A 24419-nucleotide genomic window follows, 5' to 3' on the forward strand; every position below is an offset into this window, starting at 1 on the left:
TGTGACCTATACAAGTCCTTCCTCTTCTCTCTTTCCCCCTCATGTATAAAGTAGAACCTAGATGGAATGGTCTCTAAGGGCCCTTCCTGCTCAAACACTCTGTGACTTCTTTGACACTGGTTTGATTTCTTTTTCTCTGTAGTGGGTGAGGCCCACCCACACACCTGCTCGTCTATAGCAGCTGTGTTCTCACAGTGACCTCTGCTGACCATTATGAGAATTGCCACCACTCACATCTGGAGAAAAACCAGAAAGAAAGGAAAAAAAGAAAAAAAAGAAAAACAACAGTTCATCAGTGATTTAGTATTAAGCTTAAGCAATACACTGGGCACTGCGACAGAAACCCTGTGCATTGGAAACCAGGAAAAAAGATCATACAGCTATAACCACAGAGTAAGCAAATCTAGAGATGTTTGACAAAACAACCTGCCAAAGAAATGTGTCTCATTTTTTTTCTTTGCTTTTTTTGTTTGTTCACGGTGCTCTGTGCCACTCTCTGAAAGGACCTCAGTGGGTGGGAAGGCTCCTGTCTCATAGCCTATGACTGAAGGTTCTGGCAGCGTCTGGCCCCCATGCTGAGGAGGTAATTCTGGGCCAGCAGTGCCTCAGAGGCCTGGAAACATCCCACAGACCCTGCTTCTGGCCCTGAGGTCAGTCTCAGAGGTTTCTAGCTGAGACCAGTACAGAAGTACTCACTCCTTCTAGGGGTGCTATTTCAAGTGCCCCCTTTGGTAAAGGAATTCAAATTAAAAGAATTTATGAATTCTTTAAGAGACTCACTTTAAGTGCTCTGGCCGGAACCCAGGAGTGGACTGCTGGACTATGGCAGATTCAGCGTGCCCACCCTTCCAAGAGAAAAGGGAGCAGGCCAAGGAACCCTGCCTTTGCTGGACTGAATCAGATTTCCTGTTAAGTCCAGGCCTAGAATTAGCTCACTCCTAAGTCTCCTCGCTGAGGATATGCTCAGAAAGACAAGAGCTGGAGTGTGCCAGCCTGTAGGCACCCATGCCAGGTACTGCGGGCTCTAGTGATGGGAGTAGGATGGGAATTTAGCCACTCCACAATCTGCTCTCCCAGTAGACACTCAACGTTTTGTTGCTCACTCTACCTCCTTTCCTTAGCTGCGAGAAAGCTTTAGTCAGGGCTCCCATTCGGGTCAAGCATTCTGTGCGCTGACTGGATCCTATCCGCATGGCCTCAGCAAGCCTGTCCTGCCCCCTATCCTCCCACCAACCAGTCCCCTCCTCGTCCAACAGCTGGTTCTTATCTGTCTCCCTTGTTCCAGCCTCAGGCAGGCTGCTCTGGCCTCATGCTGACTCACACATGTTTTCCTGAATGCTTGTTGGTGAGTTTCAGCCCTAAAACATTGCCTACCTCCCATGCACCCCTGTACCCAAACCTTTAAGACTTCCCTATTTCCCCCCACATCAAGTCTTCAACTGTCCTGTCTTGCATCCCAGGCCCATTTTAGTTTGGGCCCATTCAGCCTCTCCGTGTAGCCCATGACTTTCTCCCTCCAACCCCCCACCCCTCACCCCCTTCCCAGTCAATGGACAGAATGTGAGCCTTCCACAAACCCTCTATGGCCAACCCCGCCTTTGTGTTCCGGTAGAATTTATGTTCTGCTCTGGGTTTATACGCTTTGTTCTGGTTTTGTGTACATTCGTTTTGAAGCTGGACCCATACTTTCAACTTGATAATCCTCAACAGTACCCCAGAACTATTTTTTATGCATTATCCCTTTTCCCTCACACATATACATGCACATATGTGTGTGCATTTTATAAATGTTTACAAGAGGAATAATTAACAATCATCATAAATACAATTAGAAGACCATAAAAAGTGAAGGTCACCGGCCACCCTGTCATTCCCAGGAGGCCCGTGAAGCAGTCTGTGCCCTTGTAGCCTGCATCTTAGGTGTCAGGAAAGCCTGAGTGGTGAGTGTTGAACCCAGAGAATCACACCTTCTTGGGAAGAGCATCTTTTACTTTGTGAGAGCCATAGGTTTTCCTGGGCTGGATGGATGCTGGAAACTGCAGGTGGCCACCCCTTGGATATACCCCCCTAGCATGTGACTCTAGCTACCCCAGAAACCATCTGTCTTGTTTTTTAAAGTCCACCTTGAAAGTAAATATCCAAAGACATGTTTAATGGGCTTTTACCAGAATTTGCACTGATTTCTAGAAAATTTTGGACAGCCAGGAAAGGGGCCAAGAGGTAGAGATGGGAAGCGCTTAGGAAAATAGGCTTTCTAGCTGATAGGGTGGTGTTTTCTCTGAGAGGTAATGCACGTTACTAATGCTTTTCATTTTTCTGCCAAGTAAATTCATTTCCTACTGGGATTTGTTCTAAATGATAGACTAGCCCGCCTGTGTTGTACCCACTGGGGTTAATTCTCTGTCTCGGTGAGCTTTAAAATGTCAGCCTGAACTCTCAGGCTTAATTGTTACAGACACTTTATAACCAGGGCATTCAAAATCCTCAGTCTGCTCCCTCTTGCTATCATAATTGATACTTAATGAATATTCTCAGGCTCCTTGAATCTTGCATTTTCAACACTATGCAGAGGATGGGGGCTAGGGAGGGAGCAAATAAACAATTAGAGCAAGCACTTGTGTGTGTGTGTGTCTGGTGTGTGTGTGTTCTCAGTGTCTGGTCTCCAGGTACAGTGATGGGGTACTGGGATTGTCCTGAAAGTATGGGCTCTGCCAAGTTGGTCAGTCCACCGATTTCTGGGTTCTCCCCTTTCTGGACCCCTGTGGCACAGCCATTTCTGGACTTCACAGCAAGCATGTGGTTGGCCATTTGGATGTGAGTTATAAAATGTCACGATGCTCTCCAGCATTCTGTTCTTTCAGTATTTTGACAATCTAATGGATGGCCTGGCATTAACTAGGAAGAGGACAATATTATTCAGCATGAATAGCTAATCTCCTAAGAAGTACAAAGTTGAAAGATCTTGGTGCACATGAATCTTATTAAATGTGCTTATAAAATATGTTCTATCCAAATAAGCTCAGCAACCCCTAAAATAGCCTTTTCTGATCCCTGTCTGGAACTTTGGCATGCTTCACAGGACTCTAAGCCAAAATTATGTAGTGAAGTGATGACAGTGTTCTTTGTGCCTGGGAAAAAGGGGAGTGCTGATGCTAAGTCCTCTTTTGACTCATATTATGCCTTGTGTTCATCTTAGGGGCGACCGGGACCCATTGGAACTCAAGGCCCTACAGGTCGTCAAGGATTCGCTGGTTCTAGTGGTTTAGCAGGGTTGAAAGGAGAAAGCGGCTCCCCAGGCCCTCTTGGACCATATGGACCAAAAGGAGATAAGGTAAGTGCACCATAGCTTGATTTTCCTTTGACGCATGGGTCATAAATATGAAGTTAAAGATTCTCAAATCTCAGTTGTGTTCATTAGCGGAAATAATATTATTCCTGAATACTTTGATGCCAGGCTACATACTTTAATGAGATAGTCTGGGTGATGTGCTACTATTGGATGAGCCCATTTCCAGTAAGACTGATGGCAAGCAAGCCACAAAGCAAATATGCTAGCTACTTGCTGGATAACTAGAGTCCCTGTGGTGGGGAGTCATGTGAGTTTGAACGGGGCATGGGCAGAAGTCCAGCCACCTGAACAACGAAAGTCAGGAATCCAAGCAAGGAGACAGAGCAGCAAGAGGTTAGAATGCTTGGAAGCAATCTGAGCCACAAATATAGGGAAAGAGATACAAGACAGGAGATGGATCGTGTCATGGTGGCTGGCTGGCTAGTTTAGCAGCTCAGTTCCCTGACAATTTTAGTGACCTCCTGTTCACCTTGTTGGTGAGGGACGGATTTCCTAGGAATCTGGGGGTGGCCAAAGCGATGACACCCAACCCTAGACAGATGAGCTCAACAACAGTTTATCCATCACATACACTCACTGCACAGGGAAGGAGGGCACCAAATGCCATGCAGGGCCACACAGGGATTGTGTACTGGAACAGAGTAAACCAGAAGGGTCTGTGGGAGTGTCAGGAGGGTGCAGTGCCTCCTGGTTCCTGAAGGAAGGTGTGATTGACTCGTGAATAATTCGGTGGGCGATGGGAAACTAAAGCCACTGGTCAGGGCTAAACAGTCATTATACTTGAACTGTTTGATAAGGGGGCAGGGGTGACTTGCCTAGGGCCCCTTATCTACAGGAGTGGGATAGAGAGGGGAACTTGTGCTTAGCCCACCTGACACCTCCCTTGTTTCCCCCAAATGTCAAGGCAGCATGTAATACTGAGCCATACTTTTAGGCCTTATGCCACATTGTCTAAGACAATCACTTGTCTCAGAACACAGACATGTCCAAGACTTTAGGCAGAAGTAGGTGATCACCTGGAACTAGAGTAGGGCCAAGGTGATAGAACGTGGAGCAGGAGCTACAAAACACTTGGTCGTATATCACATGAACATACCCACTGCATCTAGTGGTGATCAAAATTGGATTGTCTCTTACATTCTTCTCTCCACTTCCTTTTTTAGGGTCCCATGGGAGTTCCTGGCTTTCCTGGCATCGATGGGATTCCAGTGAGTGAATGAGACCACAGAGGCATTTTCAATATAACCTCTAGGTTTTGCCTCAGAGCTGAGGCACTTTGGCTTAGCAACATCCTGTCTCCTGCAAGCATACTTTGGTTCAAGTGTTGAGATATGTGTGGTAAGGTGTCAAGGGCACTGGTCACACGGTTTCCCTTGGATTCAGGTACAAACAACATTAAATCATATAGTTGGGAGAATGCAGAGACATGTGCAGGTATAAGAAACCATTAATATCATAGCCAAAATAAGGTAGGCTTTGTGGGTTGAGGGGAGCTTTAACTGGGGGTGAGGGATTGACTCTGAAGTGTAGAGACAGAGCCACATTAGAGTACATACATATTCATTATAAGAAAATTAAGAAGGTACATTAAATTAGGTAGAAAACTGCTTAGTGATCTCTGGATACATCATGTTCCAGTAATTTGTTCTCTTCAGCCTTATCTCATTTCAGAATGAATTTCCCTTTAGTTTTCACAGAGAGACTGCTCCAAAGACCACTTGGAAACAGCCTCTTGAATTTGTCCAGACAACCAGGCTTTGCTGGAGTTGAGAGCTTGCACACATCTTTTCCCATTGCATCTGACCCAGTCATTTTTGTTTCTCCATTTTTGCCCGGTATCAGTACTTATTCCACCACTGGAAATTCCATGGAAGTGTTTCGCCAGCCTCTAAAATAGAGTTATTTGAAAGTTGCTAGCTGTCACTTAATTGTGTTCTTCGCCACTTCACTCTACATCAAATCTTTAGCCTGAGCTGTGTCTGTTTGTAGCAGTGGTTTTTCAACTTTGCTGAAGAAAAGAACCATTTCTTGTGTGGAAGGTCAGCTTACAGAACCGAAAAAATCAGAGCTCCCTCGTCTGAGGGAGGTCTTCTTGCAACTACCTCTAAGGGGTTCTTCCGAACTACAAAAGACACAGTTTGGGAAATCCTGGGCTAACTAGCTTCTTCCGTTACACAACATAATCATCTAGTGTCAGAGAAAGGGGGTTGAATCTGTGCCCATCTCGAGGTAGTTCTTGAGCTCCTATTATCTCCCAGCACTCTGTTATGGGGCTACAGAGAAAGCATACGACTCTACCCTCAAAGATATTAACAAAGGTCTCACATTCTGCCCAGATCTAGTGTATATTTGTGCATTTGGAGACTAGAAGGTTCACAACTTTGTATTTGTTCCATCTATCAACAAATCAGCCATTGCCTGTCTAAGATTTATTCAACTGCAGAGTCTGCACAATGCCCAGAATTGGACCCATAGGGAAATAACTAGATGGGGTTGGCTGTCCTTTTAAGATGTCCCCTGGTGTGCTGTTATGGCTGTGATCCTGTGGCCACTTTGTCCACAGTGTATATCTTCTGGGAACCAGTGGATGAAGGAAACTAGCAAACTGGAGGCCTCCTCTTCCATTTGTGCTGTGGAGGTGGCTTCAGCAGAGATGAGTGGGGGATTTAGAGCTTGCACTGGTACTATGCCCTTCCTCCTGTAGTCTCTTAATGGGAACTGGATGGAAGTGAATCCTGTGATGCAGAGGCTGATTTCAATTCTGAGATGGAATCTGTCCCAGAGTCCAACTGGATTCTTTTGCTTCCAACTTGTAGTCAAGAGAGCCCAAGGGCGTGTAGGAATTGATGACTTCTCTTTAGGGTGTCACTGCTTGGGAGAATGCATTGCAGCTATCCAGATTCTCCCAAATGAGTTTACTGGCCCCAGTAGAAGTCTCCACCCTCACGGCCCCTCCCCTGGTACTTTCCTCCATCAAAGTTTGTATATGTTTTCCTTTGACTTTTGATTGCTTTAGTTGTAGTCTCCAAGCCTCACTCCAGGAAATTATTCTTCTTTGTTCCTTCCTATTCTTCTGGTTATTCAGGAAGTATTTCTTAAGCATCTTCTGTTTACCTCTTATCTCTTCCTTCCATCTCTAATCTGCCAGGAGTTCTTAGTGTCTGCCCCACATACCGTAACTCCATGGTATTTCTTGACTGTCTCGTATGATCATCTTATCCTGTTCCTTGAAAACACAAGGTATGTCTCCTGCTCCTCTCAGAAACTTGAGATCCCCCAGGAGTGAGTTCAGCATATAGTAGGAGTTTTAACTATATTTGGGGTACTGACTCCGATCTCTAGTTCCTATAAAAGCAACAGTTCTCAGACTGGCAGGCCTCCCTCAGTCAGAGGAAAACACAGACACCCTTGGCCCTATCTGACTAATTATTTTGCTCAACTTTCAGCAGCACTTTATAAGTGATTTGGCTGAAATCAATGGCTTCCCCAACACAACTTACTAAACTGGATCACTGCACAGACCTCATTTCCCCTCTTAATACCAGCTGATCACTAACATACATACTGCAGGTTTTCATCCCCAAACTCCATTTTTGCTGTCATATGGACAGTTTCAACAGGAAAATGAGCAAGTAGTCACTTCATGATCACTCAGGTCTGTGCACTAAGGGCCACAGTGATCACTTGTGAGAGTGAACCAACACTAGCATTCACCAAGATAGTCAACAGTGTGGACTGGAGGTGATAGGGCTGAGGCTTTTAATGATGTCCCAGCTGTGAGCTGGGGCTGTTGGCACCCTGAAGAAATGTATGTTTATCAAATGTTTTCAGTTGAAGTAAGCAGGCGTGTTCAAGTTGTCCTTTGCAGCAATTTATGGTTAGCTTTTCCCATGGAGTCAATCTCAAATATTTCCCTGCTTTGAGGCTTGTAAATGAACATACCACTCATGAAAAGAAACTTTTCCTTTGAAATCTATGGTCTGAGGAGCATTGGTTTTCTGAAATACAGCAGATCCTCCTACTCTGTGTGGTCAGTAGTATCTTGTGCTTAGATAGAACCGTGGCTTCCTCTCTCAAAGAGCTACATTCTCATGGAGAACTGGCACACGCAGCTGTAAACTCATGAGCTAGAGCCAGAAATGCTGTGGCACTCAGAATTGAGAGGAAACAGATCTCACCCCGTGGTTGATCCTTCCTGTCTGCTTGGCTGAAGACCTACCATTTATTAAGCTCCTGCATAGTAAACTTAGTCTCATTTAATTATAACCATAATTATAACCATAACCCAAGGGGGTTGATATTATTTGCTTTAATGTCAACAACAACCTTATGAGGTGGTATTATTCCTCTCTATTTTACAGATGAAGAAATTGAGGCTCAAACAGGGTAGTGGGAAAGCGGGGATTGGAACAAAAGTCTGACTGACTCAAAATATGCTTTATCCACCATCCCATAGTGTCAGTTGGACAGCAAAGGGCTGACAGGCCTAAGCAGGAGGTCAAAGGTTAATCCTAGAGATTTAGTTAAGGGAAGAAAGAGTCAACAGGTGCCCCTGGAAATCCTGCAGATAGCAGGTCTATCAAGAGTTCAGGCAAGAAAACTATATAAGGATCAAGGCCCAAGTGAAAAATGGGAATGCCAAGAAGTAAGAATCCTGGCAAGGGTTTTGGTGTCAAACAGAAAGTCCCAGGAATAAGAAAAATCCCTGGGACTGAGCCAGCCTTTATCTTTTGTATTCTTCAATTGTGGTAACATTAGGGTTCTCTCCATCAGATATCACCACTGTATGGTACCTGCCACCAAATCACCCAGAGTCCACTACCATACCTCCAGGTTCTTTGCAGCGCTCTTTATAATAGCCAGGATATAGAAACAACCTGAATGCCCCAAAATAAATGAATGGATTATGAAGATGAGGGACATTATAAAGTGGTGATCAGGATTGGAGGAAAAAACAGATACTGTACCCAAAGGGGTTAACTGAATGGAGTTAATGGTATATTTAAAGGATGTGGGCAGGATTAAGGGAAGCAACAATGGATGTTGAAGCAACTAATGTAAAACTGTTACCATACCTAGGCCCAAAGGGGAAACCCAGTGAAATGAGGAGGCATGGTATAGCAGTTCCCTGACTGGGGCCACGACGGTAGAGAAATGTTGGCCATTAGCAGAAATAGAGCCATGGAGTGTGAGCATTGGGGAATCACTAACCTGTGCTCCTTCTCCTCCTGCCTTCTGATCTCATGCCTGTGTCTCTCAGTGGCCATATAGAACTGTGAGACAAAGGAAAGGGAGCCAAGGTGGTGTAATCCACACAAGTCAACCTCCCTAGACTCATATCCCGGGAAGCTAGAATGTGGATTTTCAGGGCACTCATGAATAGCCATCTCAATTGATAGTAAAAAGTTGATAACTCTAGTAAGTTTTCTCTGTTTCTAAAAATCACCAACCGACTCTGGAGATGCACAGATTGCAGCACATTTATTGTAAAGATAATTTTATTGACCACTCCTCTGGACTCAGTATTCCATACTCCAGCAATTTAGACTCTTATTTTTGTATTAACAGTCTATCGCCAATGACTATGATAATAATAATGAAAATGAAACAATTCAGTGGAGCACCTTCTCAGTGTGAATTTGACAAGAGATTGTTTCCTCTGAAATTTGAAACGTTGATTTCTGAGCACATGTCATGTTCTTGTAAATCATTAAATACATACACAAATATGTATGTATTTGTACATATATGTACATATATATAATTGTATATGTCTTTTAAAAAGTGCATCACCTGATTAGATTTTTTGTCTTTCAAGAAATCTTTTTGCTCCATACCCAACCCAACATACCATACACTTTTTTTTGCGAGGGTGGGGAAATTGCTATAAATTTATTGGAAAAAAAAAGGCAATGAAATTTGTTGAAAGCTTAAAAGGAGAGTATTTAAGAAACCTCCTCTCAAGTGCATGACAAAATGGAGAGTGGACTCCTTCTGGACGTTGTGTTAAGACAGGGTGTGCCTGTCTTCCAGCTGTTTCCCAGCAAAGATCAACCTCTGCTGGTCAGGGGGATGCCCTCCTTGTCTTGGATCTTGGCCTTGACATTCTTGATGGTGTCACTGGACTCTAATTCAAGGGTGTTGGTCTTACTGGTCAAGGTCACAAAGAGCTGCATTGTCAGGCAACAGTGGCAGCAGCACACACAGAACAGCCCGCTCAACGTGGGAACCCAGTGGCATTCACAACACACTTTTCATAAATTAAAAAAAAGATGTATTTCCTACAAAAATGTAGACTATCTGCACCAAGGAAGCCCAATTCTAAAAAAAATAATGAATTCGGAACAACTGTTTATGAATGATTACTTATTCCCCAGCAAAACAAGTTGCCTCTGTAGTAAGTATGGAGAAGAGGAGAAAAGACAGTTCCTTAACTAAAGCAATAGTCTGACAGGGGATCATGACAAAATCAGATTGAAGGTGTGCTTCTCTCAGAACTTGCTTATTTTTGACCGAGCAGCTTTTAGGAGAGGTGGTGCTATGGAAGCTGCCCTAGCCCTGTTGACCAAAGGCCAGCATCATTTCCCATGCAGAGCTTCTGATCCAACCAGCCATGCCAGGCTTTCCAGCTCCCTGTCTGGTCTGGGGAATCCCAAGACCCAGCATGATTCTCTGCTGTGGAATTTCAACTGCCAAACAGCTGAGCCCCAGCTTAGCACATCCCTGTAGCCAGGGAAGACCGAGTTGCAGCAACCTAAGCACCTCATCTATTCATACTTGATCCCTTTGGTTTCAGCTTGGATCCTATTAAAGCCTTGATTCTTTGAGGAGAGGTAACACTGATCTGTCACCACCCACATAAGACTGAGTATAAAGGAAAGATATGAGAACATAGGAGCTAAGAGAGTGAACAAGGAGCAAGAGTTTGACAGCATATTTGGCTTCTCCCACTGTAGAGCTTGTCAGTGTATCAGAGAGTCCTATGGCTGACATGACCCCTTCTTTTCTCTTTGAACAGGGTCACCCTGGATATCCAGGGCCCAGAGGGCCCCCTGGCCTGGACGGCTGTAATGGAACAAAAGGAGCCACTGGATTTCCGGGCTCTGATGGTTACCGTGGACTTCTTGGACCACCCGTACGAGGCCAGATCTTTGTATATTATTTCAAATGCTGCTTTGATTGCTCCTGAGTGTACCCATTTTCTGCTTCGTTAGTCATCCCATTAAGCATCTGGGGGCAGCCACGAGAGCGCCTTGTTCAAGGCAGGAAGCCCTGCTGGCAGTGCCACAGCACTAAAAGTCTAAAGAAAATTACCAGTTGTAGTTGGATGTACATATGCTACACTACTTAGGGTTAATTTTTTTTTTATTTATTTATTTATTTATTTATTTATTTATTTATTTGCTTATTTATTTTAAGGTTTATTTATTTTTATACAAGAACCAGGATACAGGCCAGATGCATGGGAGGGTGGGAGGATTCACTGGAGACAGAGAGGAGAACAGAACAGGCAGACTGAAGAAATACACTGCTGAGGGGAGCAGCGGGCCAGGCAGGAGAGGTCTGCTTTGCCATGTGGGATTCTTGCCAGCTGGCCAGGATCAAGCATGCGCTGCAGAAGCTGCGGACAGCTTCACAGTGCGGCGCTCAACCGCCTGTGCCACCAGGGAAGGCCTAGGGTTAATTTTTTAAATGATGACTTTAGAGTTAGTGAGTGGTAGATGAACGAGCAAATACACAGAAGACATTGGAAAGTTCAGTACTTAAAGGGCTTTTATGGAATCATGACAGTACTAACAATGACTCAAGGGGGCTTGGCAAGCTTGGTCCATGCCAGTGTTTCTTACTCAGGGGTGGTGTCCCCAAAGGGGATATTTGGCGGTTATCATTGACATTGTGGGTCCTCACAACTGGGAGTATGCTACTGGCATAGGACAGACACCAACCCATCCCCAAAACATCCAGGAATCATCTGTCCGAAAGGGTCAGTAGTGAGAACTGCTGAAAAGCCCTACTGTCTTAGTGACATGGTTTGCCCCTTTCCGTCCCCATGCCCATCATAATCCTTGGTTCTGGAATTGATAAGACATTTATTGGGGGCCTCCCTGGTGGCGCAGAGGTTGAGCGCTGGGCTGCGAAGCTGCCCGCAGCCTCTGCAGAACCGGTTCAATCCCCAGCCACCAGGCGAGGGTCCGGCATGGCGCGCAGACCTCTCCTGCCGCCCGCTGCTCCCCTCAGCAGTGTACTTTGTCAGTCTGCCTGCTCTGCTTTCCCCTCTGGCTCTGGTGAATTCTCTCACCCTCCTGAGCTTCTGACAAACCCAGTGCTTGTCTAAATAAATAAATAAATCTTAAAAAAAAAAAAAGACATTTATTGGATCCTGGTATTACCGCTTTAATTTCTTTCATCCAGAATGGGTTCAAATATTTGCATCTAAAGGATCTCTAATAGATAATGGATATTATGCCTTTGCAAGACTGCTTTTACAAGTGGCTGGAAAGAGAAAAATAACACATTTGAAGCCCATTCTCAACCCCACTTGAAATAATTTAAGCTAATGAGAAGACTGAAGTGATATCTTTGCCTAGAAATCATACTATCTTTAGACAAAGACCATAGCTACATGAATCAATTGGCATTTTAATAGAAGAGCAGCACCATTGTCCTCAGTGACCAAACTGTAGGTGTGGGTATATGTGTAAGGGAGTGAGACTAACAGATAAGCACACACACCCCCAGATTGTCATAAAGGACCTTGACATCGAAGGGCCAAAGCAATATGCAGCAGGGAGGGAGAAAGATGTATTACCAGCTGAAAATCAGCAGATTGAGTCACAGAGGGCTGCCAATACTGCCATGGCAACAGGGGTGGAGAGCAATCACCCTCCTGCTAAGGTAATGGAGCAGAGTAAGGAAATGCTGCCCCCAAGAGGAAGACAGGAATCTCGAAGTAATGAACATTCCAACAGCCAAAATTGGAACGTGGGCATGTATTTTACCAAGCTGATTCTGTATTTTCCCCGCTGGATTCTGAGTTGATGTTTTTTGTAGCTTCTTTGATGAGAGTATTGACCACAGATATAAGGGGAAACAGGAAGTGTTAAGAAAGAAACTAATTTGTTCTTATGGGACCACTTTGTTCTTTTATTATGCCTTAAGCTCAAGGAATCAATCTATCATTCTATCTATTCTTCAGGTCCCAAAGCTTAGTCTTACCCCTAATACTAATCCTGATTCTGCTTAGATATCAGGACGTTCCCTGATGTTTCCCAGGAGGATGAGTTCTAGCAGAGATTAGGTATCACTTGCCACTAAGAGAGTGAAAAAGCCTGGTTGATAAGTGGGTTGGGTGTATTTTGAACTGTTTTCTGTGTTGAAAAGGAGACACACTGGCTTCTTAGCCACACGCTGAAGCTGAAGTGATATGTCAGTAGCATAGGATGTAGATGGATCTGTAGATATTTTTAGATCAGGGGTCATCAAAGTGGTCCACATAAAACTTGACCTGTGGTTTGTTTTTAAATTTTTAAAAGATAGAGGGGGGAAAAAGGAAGATGGGACAGAACACTGATATGATAATAGAGTCTAAATTAGTTCATTAACCTCTATCCTAGACAAAGGCCCATCCATAACTTATACTTTTGAAGTGGAACAGGTGAGTTTACCTTGTGAGTGGTTTGTGAGTGCCATGTGTATCATATGTGGATATTTAGAATAGTCTGAATAAATTCAAAGTCTCCTACTTTCTAATATCTCGAGACTTCTGAGTTGGGGGTTGGAGGAGCTACAGCTTTGAGACAAAGTCTCCGTGTAAGGCATGTACTTTTTCCCTTAGCACAGCCACTACTGGCATAGAATAAGCCACATAAGGTTTTATTATCCTATCCTCTATCTGATAAGATCATACTATTAACAACAAAACTGTGTGTGTTTCTTCACAAGCTTTTCTTATTATTTCACTTAGGGGTTTCCTGGTCAAAAAGGCTCTAAAGGTGAACCTGTCTTTGTCCAAAATAGTCTCAAAGGAATGAAGGTAAGTGTCTCTAAGGCAGACAGCTGAGTAGGCTGTAAGCTGAGTTGCCTGGGATAGGGCCCCACCTCCAATAAAAACATTTCCAGAACTAGCATCTGTGACTCTATTTAAGGAGCAGTCCAAACTGGATTTAAAAAGGATCTGGAGCTTTTTGTTGTGAAAACAATGACAGAAATGTTTGCAACTATACTGTCAAAGAGATTTGTTTTGTAGGATCTAGACCAAAAATAAGAGACAGATCAGCAAACAAACAATTTGCATGGGTATCATTTTTTTTTGGCAAGCTGAGACAGTTCTGAAGGCAGATACCTTTGTCTACACTAGAATCCTTGCTGTCTGTGTTTCTTGGTTTGAATCCATGTCTCAGACCATCTTGGCACGGCCATTTGCCAGGATCCTGCCTTTCTCTCTCCCTGCACACCAGCCTATCACCCAAACCGGGCCCCTGGCCATCTCTAAAATTTGCCCATCAATTCTGCAATTGACTGGAAATTTCCATTTCCTCCTAGAATTGGCAACAACCTTCTGTATTGACTGTATTCCTGTTATATGGTTCCTGGTAACCTGTGGGCCCTCAATAAACTCTGGTGCAAAATAATTGACCCTATTTCCTTGCACAGTGGGAAGGAAGCCCATGACTGCCTTGATTGATTGCAAATGGGAGTCTTTGTGCCTAACAACTAAGGGAAAGATTCACCCAGCTCACTCAGTCAAGGATGGACACTTCCTGTCTTCCATCCACTAATGAGCCGGAAACATTAGAAATCACTTTAGAAGGCATTGATAGGTTTGCTGGCTGAGAACTGGAAACAGTTTAGGTCTTGGGCTCTTGGCTACAGATGCCATAACAGAAGATAGAATGTCAGACTTGGAAAGGACCTTATGATTGTCAGATTCACATTACTTTTTTACAGATAGAAAAACTGAGTTATACTGAAAGTTCGTGACTTGTTTAGAGTCACGCGGCCAGTTTATTGAAGAGCTAATATCCAGGCAGACCCCTATCCCTGCTTCAAGAAGCTGTTTTTTGACCAAAAGCCAAGTGGGGTACAACTAGCAGGTGTCCAAATATGGCCATTGTCATAGTGGCAAATATTGATTAAATGGTTTTGCCAAAAGTCAAAGAGAGCCTGGACCCAGTGGAACACAGCAATTTCCACAAGATGGTTATATTACAGATTCACACAGTGGCTTAAGATGCTGCAAAGTAATTAAAATGTAATCAGAGACTATATGCTCTGTTGATTCTCCCTTGAAATGTCTGATTTGCTTTGTATACATATGGGCACAGATTCTCTGGGGATGAAGGCACAGGGGAAGGTAGCTTTTCTTTCCTCCAAAAAGAGCAGGAAAATCATCAGCCTGCAGAAGCAGTTTCTAATTGACAAGTTCCTAGCAAAGGTGAAAATTATTTAATCCAAGTAAAATATGAGATCTCGGCCAACGAAGGCTATAATATTTGTCTTCTGGAGTTCATATTTTTGTTAAGAAAAAACAAGTAAATGAATGAATATCTCCAAGTCATGCATTATTTAAGACAGAAGAGCTTGACGGAGGAGCCCCAAGCTTCAGTGTTACGTTTTTATGCCCATGAATGGTTTAGGTCAGTTATCTATGAAGTACCACAGGTTTAATTTATTAATATTATTTGTTCATTTCTCAGGGAGATCCTGGACTGCCAGGACTGGATGGAATCACTGTAAGTTGCTTTGTGATTTGCCAGTGGTTACCAAGGGTGCCTTTTCATTCTTCTGTATGATATTCAAAAGTCTTTATAGACCTTCTCAAGGAAAACCCAGACAGTTGAGGTAGAATGAGTCACACCATTGACATTTTCCAGGCAAGAAATTATGTGAGAGCACTGACTGACCACCTCAAGATACACAGCACATAAGCCTTCAGACCTTCAGGCCAAGGATATGATGTCTTAGAAAACAATTTTGCCTTTCATTCAGCAAGCATTTCCTTAAGGTTTTCTGTGTTTTCAGAGTGTTGTGGGTAAAACAAAAGTAATAAGGTGTTCTTTAAGTGGTATTCTGTGCAGAAATTTCTTTTAGACACTCTTGACAATAGTGAGTCCTTGAAAGACAATGACTTGACCTGAATGAGAGCTTTCCTTTACCTTGAGTTTCCGCACGTCATCACTTTCCTTTGAAGTAACTTAAGAAAGCTCCTTCTTTCTTCTTCCGTGTATGGGGGGTGGGGAATCCTTCCCGTCATCAGTATATTGAGTGAGTACTCTCAGCAGAGTGCTAGGGCTGTTCCCCAAAGCTGTGCAGACATGGTCTCTGCATCACCAAGACCCACCCCACCCCACCCCAAGACTGTGAAAAACTAGTAGGGATGTGGCTTAACAGTTCCACAACAGCTTCCAGGAAAAGATATTGTCTACTTAAGGATATATCCTGAGAGATTTTATTTCTAGAATAGGATGTTAGCCTCTGAGAAGTATGGGCTTTTGAAACTGAGTAGTATGAGAAATGGTAGGCTGTATACAGGATATATAGTAGCAGATGCATAAAGAGGGATGAGGGAGGACCAAGGGCGTACAGTTCCCCAAGAGCTAAACAGCTTCGGTTTATATGCTGTGCTAACTAAATTTGTATAACATTCTCATCACCTCAGCTCCCTGCCCCTTCCCAGTCAATCCCTGCCCTTATCCCACTCCAACGATAGCCAACATTCTGATTTTTCTCATCATAGTTTTTCCAGTTCTAGACCTTCATATAAAAATAATAATACAATATGTAGTATTTTGAGTCTGGCTTCTTTCACGTGGCACAATGCTTCTGCCATCCATCCACATAGTTTCCTTTGTCAATAGTTTGTCACTTTTTGTTGTTGAGTCTCTTTCCACTGTACAGAGGTATCACAGTCTATCTTTGACCAGTGAACACCTGAAACATTTCCAATGTTTGACTGTTAGAAATTAAGTTGCTACCAACATTCTCTTTTGATCTTGCTAAAAACTTGCCTCTCTAGGGCCCACAAGGGAGGCCTGGATCGCCAGGAGCTGCGGGACCTATAGGACCACCAGGATGGCAAGTAAGCCCAACTTAAATTTATCATGTGATCACAGTAATTTCATGGATTTCCTCAAGAAACCATGAATTACATGTTTGCCTATGTAAGTGTAAACCCTCTTAGTAGAGAGAGACAGCTTCCATTTTTGAAGGATTAAAGTGAAGTAGGCTTTTGTGGGGAGGTAATTGTTGTCTATTTAGCAATCATTCTGACCACAGTCTTTCTGTGACTCCAAAGACTTCTGTCTAGTTTAGATAACCAGGCAGCTAACCTGGCACATCTATTACCACCTTCCACACCCCAACCATGACATGTTGCCAAGTAATCATACCACCACCACCCTGAGCACAGAAAAAGCTTCAAAATCATCTTAACACTGCTCTACCTACCTACCTCTGGGTAGAACAACTCTACTAACCTACTTTTCTGATATCAAATCCACTTGCCATCACTGGTATAGGAAGAACATAACCAGTCATCCATGTGATTCTGTTTCCAGATTGTTCTTTCTCCAGTGCATGAAGTCCCACCACTGTTTACTTTGGTTTAGCTTCACCAAAGATCATCATTTAAAAATCCCTGGAAAATTGGGAAGAATGATACCTGATGTCTTCACTACCTTAGCATGAATGTGCTGATTGGGTCAACTTGGGGTATTTCAAAGCAGATGAAAAGGAACCATGGTGAAAGAACTAGAATCTGCTCCACCAAAGCCGGGTGGGGGACTTTATCCCCAGTGACTTTCAGCATGTCCAGGTTCTTGTTCTTTTTGACTAAATCTAGTAAGTGCTAACTCTTTGCTTTCCTTTTAATGCAGGGTCCTCCAGGGCCTACTGGTTTCCCTGGGCCTGATGTAAGTATCCTTTTCCCTGGGGTATTTGACCTCCTGCCATTAAAGTATTGTGGTTTTCCTGGAAATATTCAGATTTCATTAAACACACTTTCTGATAAACAAACAAAAAAGGATTGCTTTCCAATTTAAGTTCCTGAAACAAATTTAATAATTGATTTTGTTTTTCTTTCCTACACTCCGGCACCCCAGGGGAATATGGGGTTAGGTTTCCAAGGAGAGAAAGGAGTCAAGGTAAGTAGATTTTGTAAAATACAATCTGCATTCCATATAGTCCAAAAAAATTGTCTCTGACTATACACATGTGCCTGATTGTGTAAGGAGATTTGGATCTTGACCTTGGAAATGAGCATGTCTCACCCCACATCAATCCTCCGGTAGGTCTGTTAAGAACTGCACATGCACGTGCCAAACATAGGCTATTGTGGCCTTTTCCCTCAAAATATTGTAGTCTTCCTGCTTCTTACCTGTAAAGTAAATATGCCTACAAACATGTTCTCTTTAAATATATTCCCTCTTCCTTCCACCTGGCTGTTTTGTATATTGTGTCATCTTTATCCTTTCTTTGTTTCACCTTTTCCTTCTATCCTTCCCCTTTCTCTTTTTTCTCTTCTCCTGTTCCTTCTCTTCTTTGTTATTCCTCTTCCTCCTCTTTCTGCATGTGTGTGTGTGTATCTCTTCCATCTCTCTTCATTAACCTCTATTTCCTTTAATCCTTTAATTTCATTTATTCTCTCATTCTCCTAGTTTCCACTGTACCAATTGTCTAGAGATTTTGGAGCCTCGAGGGAAACTGGGCTTGCCTCTCTGCCCTACACAGTGGTCTCTTGTGGGTAGCACTGCCTTCTGAAGGGGCAAATCCAGCCTCCAGTGTTCCAAAACAGACTTCACTTGCCTCTGCTTGTTCCTTTGACAAGGACTGGTCCACTTAGAGTGTGATTTCCATTGTCAAGAGGCAGCCACTCACTTTGCTCAAACCGCTTTTTGACTCCTCTAAACTCCCTTTTATGCACGATCATGGCAACCACCAACCTGTGGCTTCCTTTCATCCCTCTTGCGTTTTTCTCTGTGTAGTGTGGGTACAAAATACATTTGTGTAATGCAAAAATGCATTTGGTCAGGCTTAGATTTCTTCTCACCCCTTGACACTAGTAGATTTTTTCCCCCTCAATGACGCAAGGATGAGGATGAAGAAGCCAAAGTAATGCACAGTTTATTTGTGAACGACACGCAGAGGACAAATCTACCCTCCTGAATGAATGGTCTGTGTGTTTTTTGCTTTACTTGACATTCCCTTTCATTTTATAGGGGGATGTTGGCCTCCCTGGCCCCGCAGGACCTCCACCATCTACTGGAGAACTAGAATTTATGGGGTTTCCCAAAGGGAAGAAAGGATCCAAGGTAGTGAACATTAAGAATAAGACAAGTTAATAAGCCTTTCATAATGATACCAGCATTCAATTCTAAAAAACCAGATTATAGTGGAAAAATAGAGGGTTCTGGATAGCAGATTTTTGTTTTGAAAGTGAGGAAAAAAGCCTTTGTTTTGTTCCTTGTGAAAAGCTTTCTAAAAAAGTCTCTTCTTTGGTTGGATATGGGTTTAAGTGCTATTTTCCGTTTCGGTTTTGCAGATTCAATTATCAAGATGCTGAATAACTTCAAAGAAATATTAAATAGTTGGAGTTTTCCCCTCAAAATGCCCCAATCCTCTCAAGACTTCCATCCCCAAAGCACTGTGATCAAACACAGCATAAATGATAACTTCTGAGTTATCTTTTTTAAAATGTTGTTTGCCCACAAAACTTGATCCTTCCCATAGGATCTGCTGTCACCAAGTGGCATCTGTAAATAAAATATTGGTTAAAATATTTAACCAAGATATTTTGTGAGCTGTGTTTTGTTGGGAGTGAGTGTACATGTGGTTGTATTTGAGTGACTGTGTGCTATTAAGGTATGCAGATATCATTCATTCACTTGTATTCTCCTCCTTCTTGGGGTTCCCTTAAGTTTTATGATGTTGTGCCTGTGATCAACTGTAGGCCGGGGAAAGTTTTTAGTTCATTTCTTAAATTTTGTCTTTGTGGAAACAACAGGTTCAGGCCCCTCTCCAGGAAGTAAACATTGATTTGGCGAAAATAGGGGAGCAAGTGAAAGCTTGCTTGTTTCCACGCTCATTCCCAAACATTAGGGAGCCCTTCTATGGCACACATAGGTAAAGTAACAATTAGGGAAAGACAGATTAGAGTGTTATGTGTCCCTATCCATATTGTAACTTTTATTCTTTTCCCCAAACCATTGATTTCTTTGAAGCCTGTAATTTGCTTCAGGGTACTATAATGAACAGGGCCTTCCACTAGAAAGAAAACAGGTGATCAACCTTTCTGTCTTCTAATGAGCCTGAGAACTTGAGGTTGTTTTAGACAGCTTTCTTTCTCTGCTATGGGCCTAGGTTCTTCCTATGCCCATAGGGCTCTCTATGGGCTCTCTAAACTGAGACATAGTGTTTCAGTTACAAGTTGAGTAACCTGGGAAATCTGCACCACCCTCTGGTCATCCAGTCCTGATACCCAATTCATTCCCCACTGCCCAGGCCAAATAGCTCAAGGAAGCCATTGCCTTTATGTTTGCTGCTTCCTGCTGCCACTCACTAAGCTTTCGTTGATTTTCCAGGGTGAACCAGGACCTCCGGGTTTCCCAGGAACAAGTGGCCCTCCAGGTCTCCCAGTAAGTTTCCTGTTAGGTCAACATGTATTCAAGGATCTGTTTAGACAAAAGCTATAGTAGTAGAAGCCTAACTGGAAGACCTCCTCCTATGGTTATTGTCCAGAAATCCACATCTTCATTATTAGAAGGCATTTAAGAAAATGTTCTTATCTCTCAAATTCATTGACACATTAGCATGGCTTTTCATGAGACTATAGATATTAGAGGTTATTATCTAAAGCTCTAGAGTTAAAACATACCTGGATGTGACTTCTGCTTTCCCCAGCTTCTAGCTATGTGACCTTGTACAATTTTCTTAACTTTTCTGAGCTTCTTTCCAGACCTCCAAAAAAGAGATAATAATGTGATGGTTATGAGAATTAAATGAGATAATATGTGTGAAAAGGGCGTAGTACATCTCACATTTACTAATTGTTCAGTAAATGGTAGCTAATCTAAGCAATCCTATCTTTGCTTCCCTATCTGCCCTTGTATCTTAGATTCTTTAGCTCAACAAATACCTTTTCAGGGCTCCTATGTGTCAGGCATTCTGTTGGACTCTGAGAATACAACACTAAATAAGTAAATGTCTTTGTTCTTGAGAAGAATGCTTTCTAGTTGGTGGGAAGGGGTAAGGGAGGAGACAGACTATAAACAAACAAATGAATCAAGAAGTACATATAATGGTAAAGGTTGCATAGAAGACAGAAAAGGGTAAAGTAATAGAGCGTGGATGGGGCATGGGTCGGCTGCTTTGGACAGAATGGTCAAGAAGAGCCTCTCTGGGGAAGTACAAATTATGAGAGAGCATTTCACATGAACACTGGGAAGAATGTTTCTGGCCAAAGGAACTTCAAGTGCTGAGACTCTGAGGTTGGCACAATCTCAGCCCTTTTGAAGAACAGCAAGAAGGTGAGGGGTGGAACAGATTGAACAAGGCCATGAATCAGGCAGAGTCAGGAGCAAGAGCACAGAGATCTTAATGGGTCAAACCTGGAATTTACTTTGATGGTGAGCCAGTGGCAGGCTCTGCCTTGTATTTAAGATCTCTCTGACGGTGGGATTGGGAGAAGATGGGGGTCTACTGAACTATAAAGCATCTACTGCAACAGTCCAGATGAGAGATGGTGGTAACTTTGACCAGGCAATAGCAATGGAAATGGAAAGACATGAATAGATTCAAAATGTAAAAAATCAATTTTTTTTTATTATGGAACATTTTAAGCACATGCAAAAGTGGGCAGAATGGCATAATGAGTCCCCTGTATACCCATCACCCAGTTTCAGTAATTAACTACTTATGGCCAATCTGAAGCAAATAACATATTTCATCATAAACGCCTCAGTAGTTCTAAGAGACACTTTTTAAAAAACATAGTGACAATATCATTATCAGTAATTATCAATAATTACTCAATATCAGTTAATTCAGAATTCAGATTTACAACTGCCTTGTTTGGATCAGAATCCAAAAGGACCCAACATTGCATTTGGTTATGTCCCTTAAATCATGAGATGTATTTTGAAGGAAAAGCTGACAAGATTTTCATGAATTGGTTGTGTAGGACTCAGAAAGGAAATGAATGAATCAAAGCTGACTTGACTTGCCTCTGCTTGCTAGCAAAGTAGGGATGGATCACTCTAGTGCTTCCCTACAGTTCTTTGAAACACTTTGGGTCTCTCTGGGTTGTAAGAAAACTGAGTCAGTAGAGCCTGAAGCACAGGTTGCTTCCATGATAATTCCTATTACTCTGTAGAAACAAAGGGACATAGAAAATCATCTACTCAATGCCCTTAATTTTAATCACCTCACTATCTAATGAATCAGAAAGGAAGAGAACTCTGATGTTGGAGAAGGACAATTGGACTTCAGACCCCACTCCAGCTCTGGGTTTTTGCATGTCAATGAACCTCTCTGAATATCTGTAATATGGCAATGGTTTACTACTGAGTTGACACCCAATTCACACTATTCCTGAAGTTTCTTCACAAAGTATAAAGCTGTGCTATCAATATGAATGCCATTAGCTATGTGTGTGTGGTTAACAAGACCTTAAAATATAGTTAGTCTGAGGGCCTCCCTAATGGCACAAAGGGTTGAGTCTCAGCACTATGAAGCTATTGGCAGCCACTGCAGCATGAATTCGATCCCCGGCCAGGGAACCACCCACATGGCACAGCAGACTTCTTCTGTCTCGCCCACTGCTCCCCTCAGTAGTGTATTTCAGTCAATCGACCTGTTCTATTCCCCACTCTGTCTCTGGTGAATCCTCTCACCATCCTCCACTGGCTTACACTCCAGCTCCTGTATGCATGAATAAATAAAATAAATCTTTAAAAAAAATGTATATAGTGGGCCTCCCCAGTGGCGCAGTAGTTGAATGCTGGGTTGCGAAGCTGCCCGCAGCCTCTGCAGCACCGATTCGATCCCCGGCCACCAGGTGAGGGTCCCACATGGCGTGCAGACCTCTCCTGCCGCCCGCTGCTCCCCTCAGCAGTGTACTTCGTCATTCTGCCTGTTCTGCGCTCCACTCTGGCTCTGGTGAATTCCCTCGCCCTCCCGTGCTTCTGACTGTACCCAGTGCTTGTATAAATAAATAAATAAATCTTTAAAAAAAATATATATATATAGTTAGTCTGAGATGAGACATGCTGTAAGTATAAAATACACACCGGATTTCAAAAACTTTGTATAATAAATATAATCTAAAATATCTCATTAATGACTTTTACTTCAATGTTGACAATATTTATGATATATTTGATTTAAAAGAATGTTGTTAAATTAATATCTGCTATTGATTTGACTTTTTAAATGGGGCTACCAGAAAATTTAAAATAACATAGTAACTCATAGTATAGTTCTATTGCACAGCAGAGATATAAAGTACTTTGCAAGTGGGTTTGGGAATGAGGTTTGTACCTTTTTGGTAAACATTTCATGCAGATTCTAGTCGCTTTACATCATCCCTGGGCAAGGTGGACTGGGCTTATCCCCCTTGTACTCATAAGGAAACCATGCCCTGAATGGGTGAGAGACATATGCAGGGTCATGTAGCAAGTTATTAGCAGAACTGAAACAGAAATTCAACTTTCTTGAATTCCAGCCAGTTCAGAACGTCACCCCGCCATCCCATTCTGCCCCTTAGAGTCCAGCTTGTTCTTGTCCCCTGGGTGGTGGATTTTGCAGTCTCCTCTAGGTTCACTGGCTCAAAATCTCTCCCTCCCATTTCTTTTTTTTTAATTTTTTAAAGATTTATTTATTTATACAAGCACTGGGTACAGTCAGAAGCACAGGAGGTTGAGAGAATTCACCAGAGCCAGAGGGGAGAGCAGAGCAGGCAGAATGACGAAGTACACTGCTGAGGGGAGCCGAGGGCGGCAGGAGAGGTCTGCGCGCCATGTGGGACCCTCGGCCAGGGATCGAACCTGCAGAGGCTGCGGGCAGCTTCACAGCCCAGCGCTCAACCGCTGCACCACCGGGGAGGCTCTCTCCCTCCCATTTCTTTCCCCTTTCTCCCTCAGAGGATTTCCCCTCCTGAACTTCACCCTGTCCCTTTCCTTTAGTCCGGTGCAGTGATTCTAAGTATCCCTGATATTCTGACTCGGCTCCAGCATCACATATTTCACTCAAGTGTCCCCAGCAGCACACTCACACTTGCAGGCCAGATACCCCCAGTCAGATTGTTTTTGTTTGTTTGTTTGTTTAAGATTTAGTTTTTATTTTTTATGCATATAACATCTGGGGTGTAGGCCAGAGGTGTTGGGGGTGAGAGGATTACCAGAGACAGAGTGGGGAACAGAACAGGCAGATTGACTGAAATACACTGCTGAGGGGAGCAGCGGGCGAGACAGGAGAGGTCTGCTGCGCCCCTGGCCAGGGATCAAACTCATGCCATAGTGGCCAGTGATAGCTTAATAGCGCTGAGACTTTAACCCCTGTGCCACCAGGGAGGCTCAACCGCAGTCTGATTGTCTGGGAAAATCATATAGCTGTGTGCACTGTATTCCACGGACAAGCAAACACAGGGTAAGGCAAAATGGAAGAGATGGGGAGGGCAGTAAAATAGAATAAAGTGGCAAATTCTGAGTTAACTATCCAGTGTATTTAAGACAACTACTGTTTCTCCTTCGAATCAGAACCAGACTTTCAAGGTACTTCAGGTAAGTCCTTTGGAGGAGGAACCTTCCCAGTTTGACAGACTTAAGCTAGGCCTGGGTCCCAGAGCCCTGAGGGGCAATAGCAGTGTGACATTGCTCAAAGTTTAGAAGGTGAGGACTTGACTTTCCAACTTCCAGTCACCCTCGCAGTGCCCAGCAGAACTCATTTCGGCACATTCCCCCACCCCCTGCCCCCTCCCCCTGGTGTGCTTCATTAGCCTCCCTCCTGCCTTCCCCTTCCTTGTTGTGCAGGTGGGGCCAGCCCATCTCCATGGCCTTCACTGGGCTGTGGGGGCCTG

The 24419-nt window shown here is 43.3% G+C and overlaps 1 protein-coding gene across 1 annotated transcript in view; it reads left to right on the forward strand.

The window, feature by feature from the left end:
* COL4A6 (collagen type IV alpha 6 chain) overlaps positions 1-24419 on the forward strand; it is a 281265-nt gene that overhangs the window by 213691 nt on the left and 43155 nt on the right. Inside the window, 10 exon segments of the mRNA XM_037512089.2 lie at positions 3197-3331; positions 4513-4557; positions 10368-10484; positions 13314-13382; positions 15046-15081; positions 16365-16427; positions 17224-17259; positions 17449-17490; positions 18565-18657; positions 19927-19980. Coding sequence (XP_037367986.2) covers positions 3197-3331; positions 4513-4557; positions 10368-10484; positions 13314-13382; positions 15046-15081; positions 16365-16427; positions 17224-17259; positions 17449-17490; positions 18565-18657; positions 19927-19980 — 690 coding nt within the window.

The sequence above is a fragment of the Talpa occidentalis genome, unplaced genomic scaffold (assembly GCF_014898055.3).
Source record: "Talpa occidentalis isolate TD23 unplaced genomic scaffold, MPIMG_talOcc4v2.1 talOcc4.15, whole genome shotgun sequence".
Lineage (NCBI taxonomy): Eukaryota > Metazoa > Chordata > Mammalia > Eulipotyphla > Talpidae > Talpa > Talpa occidentalis.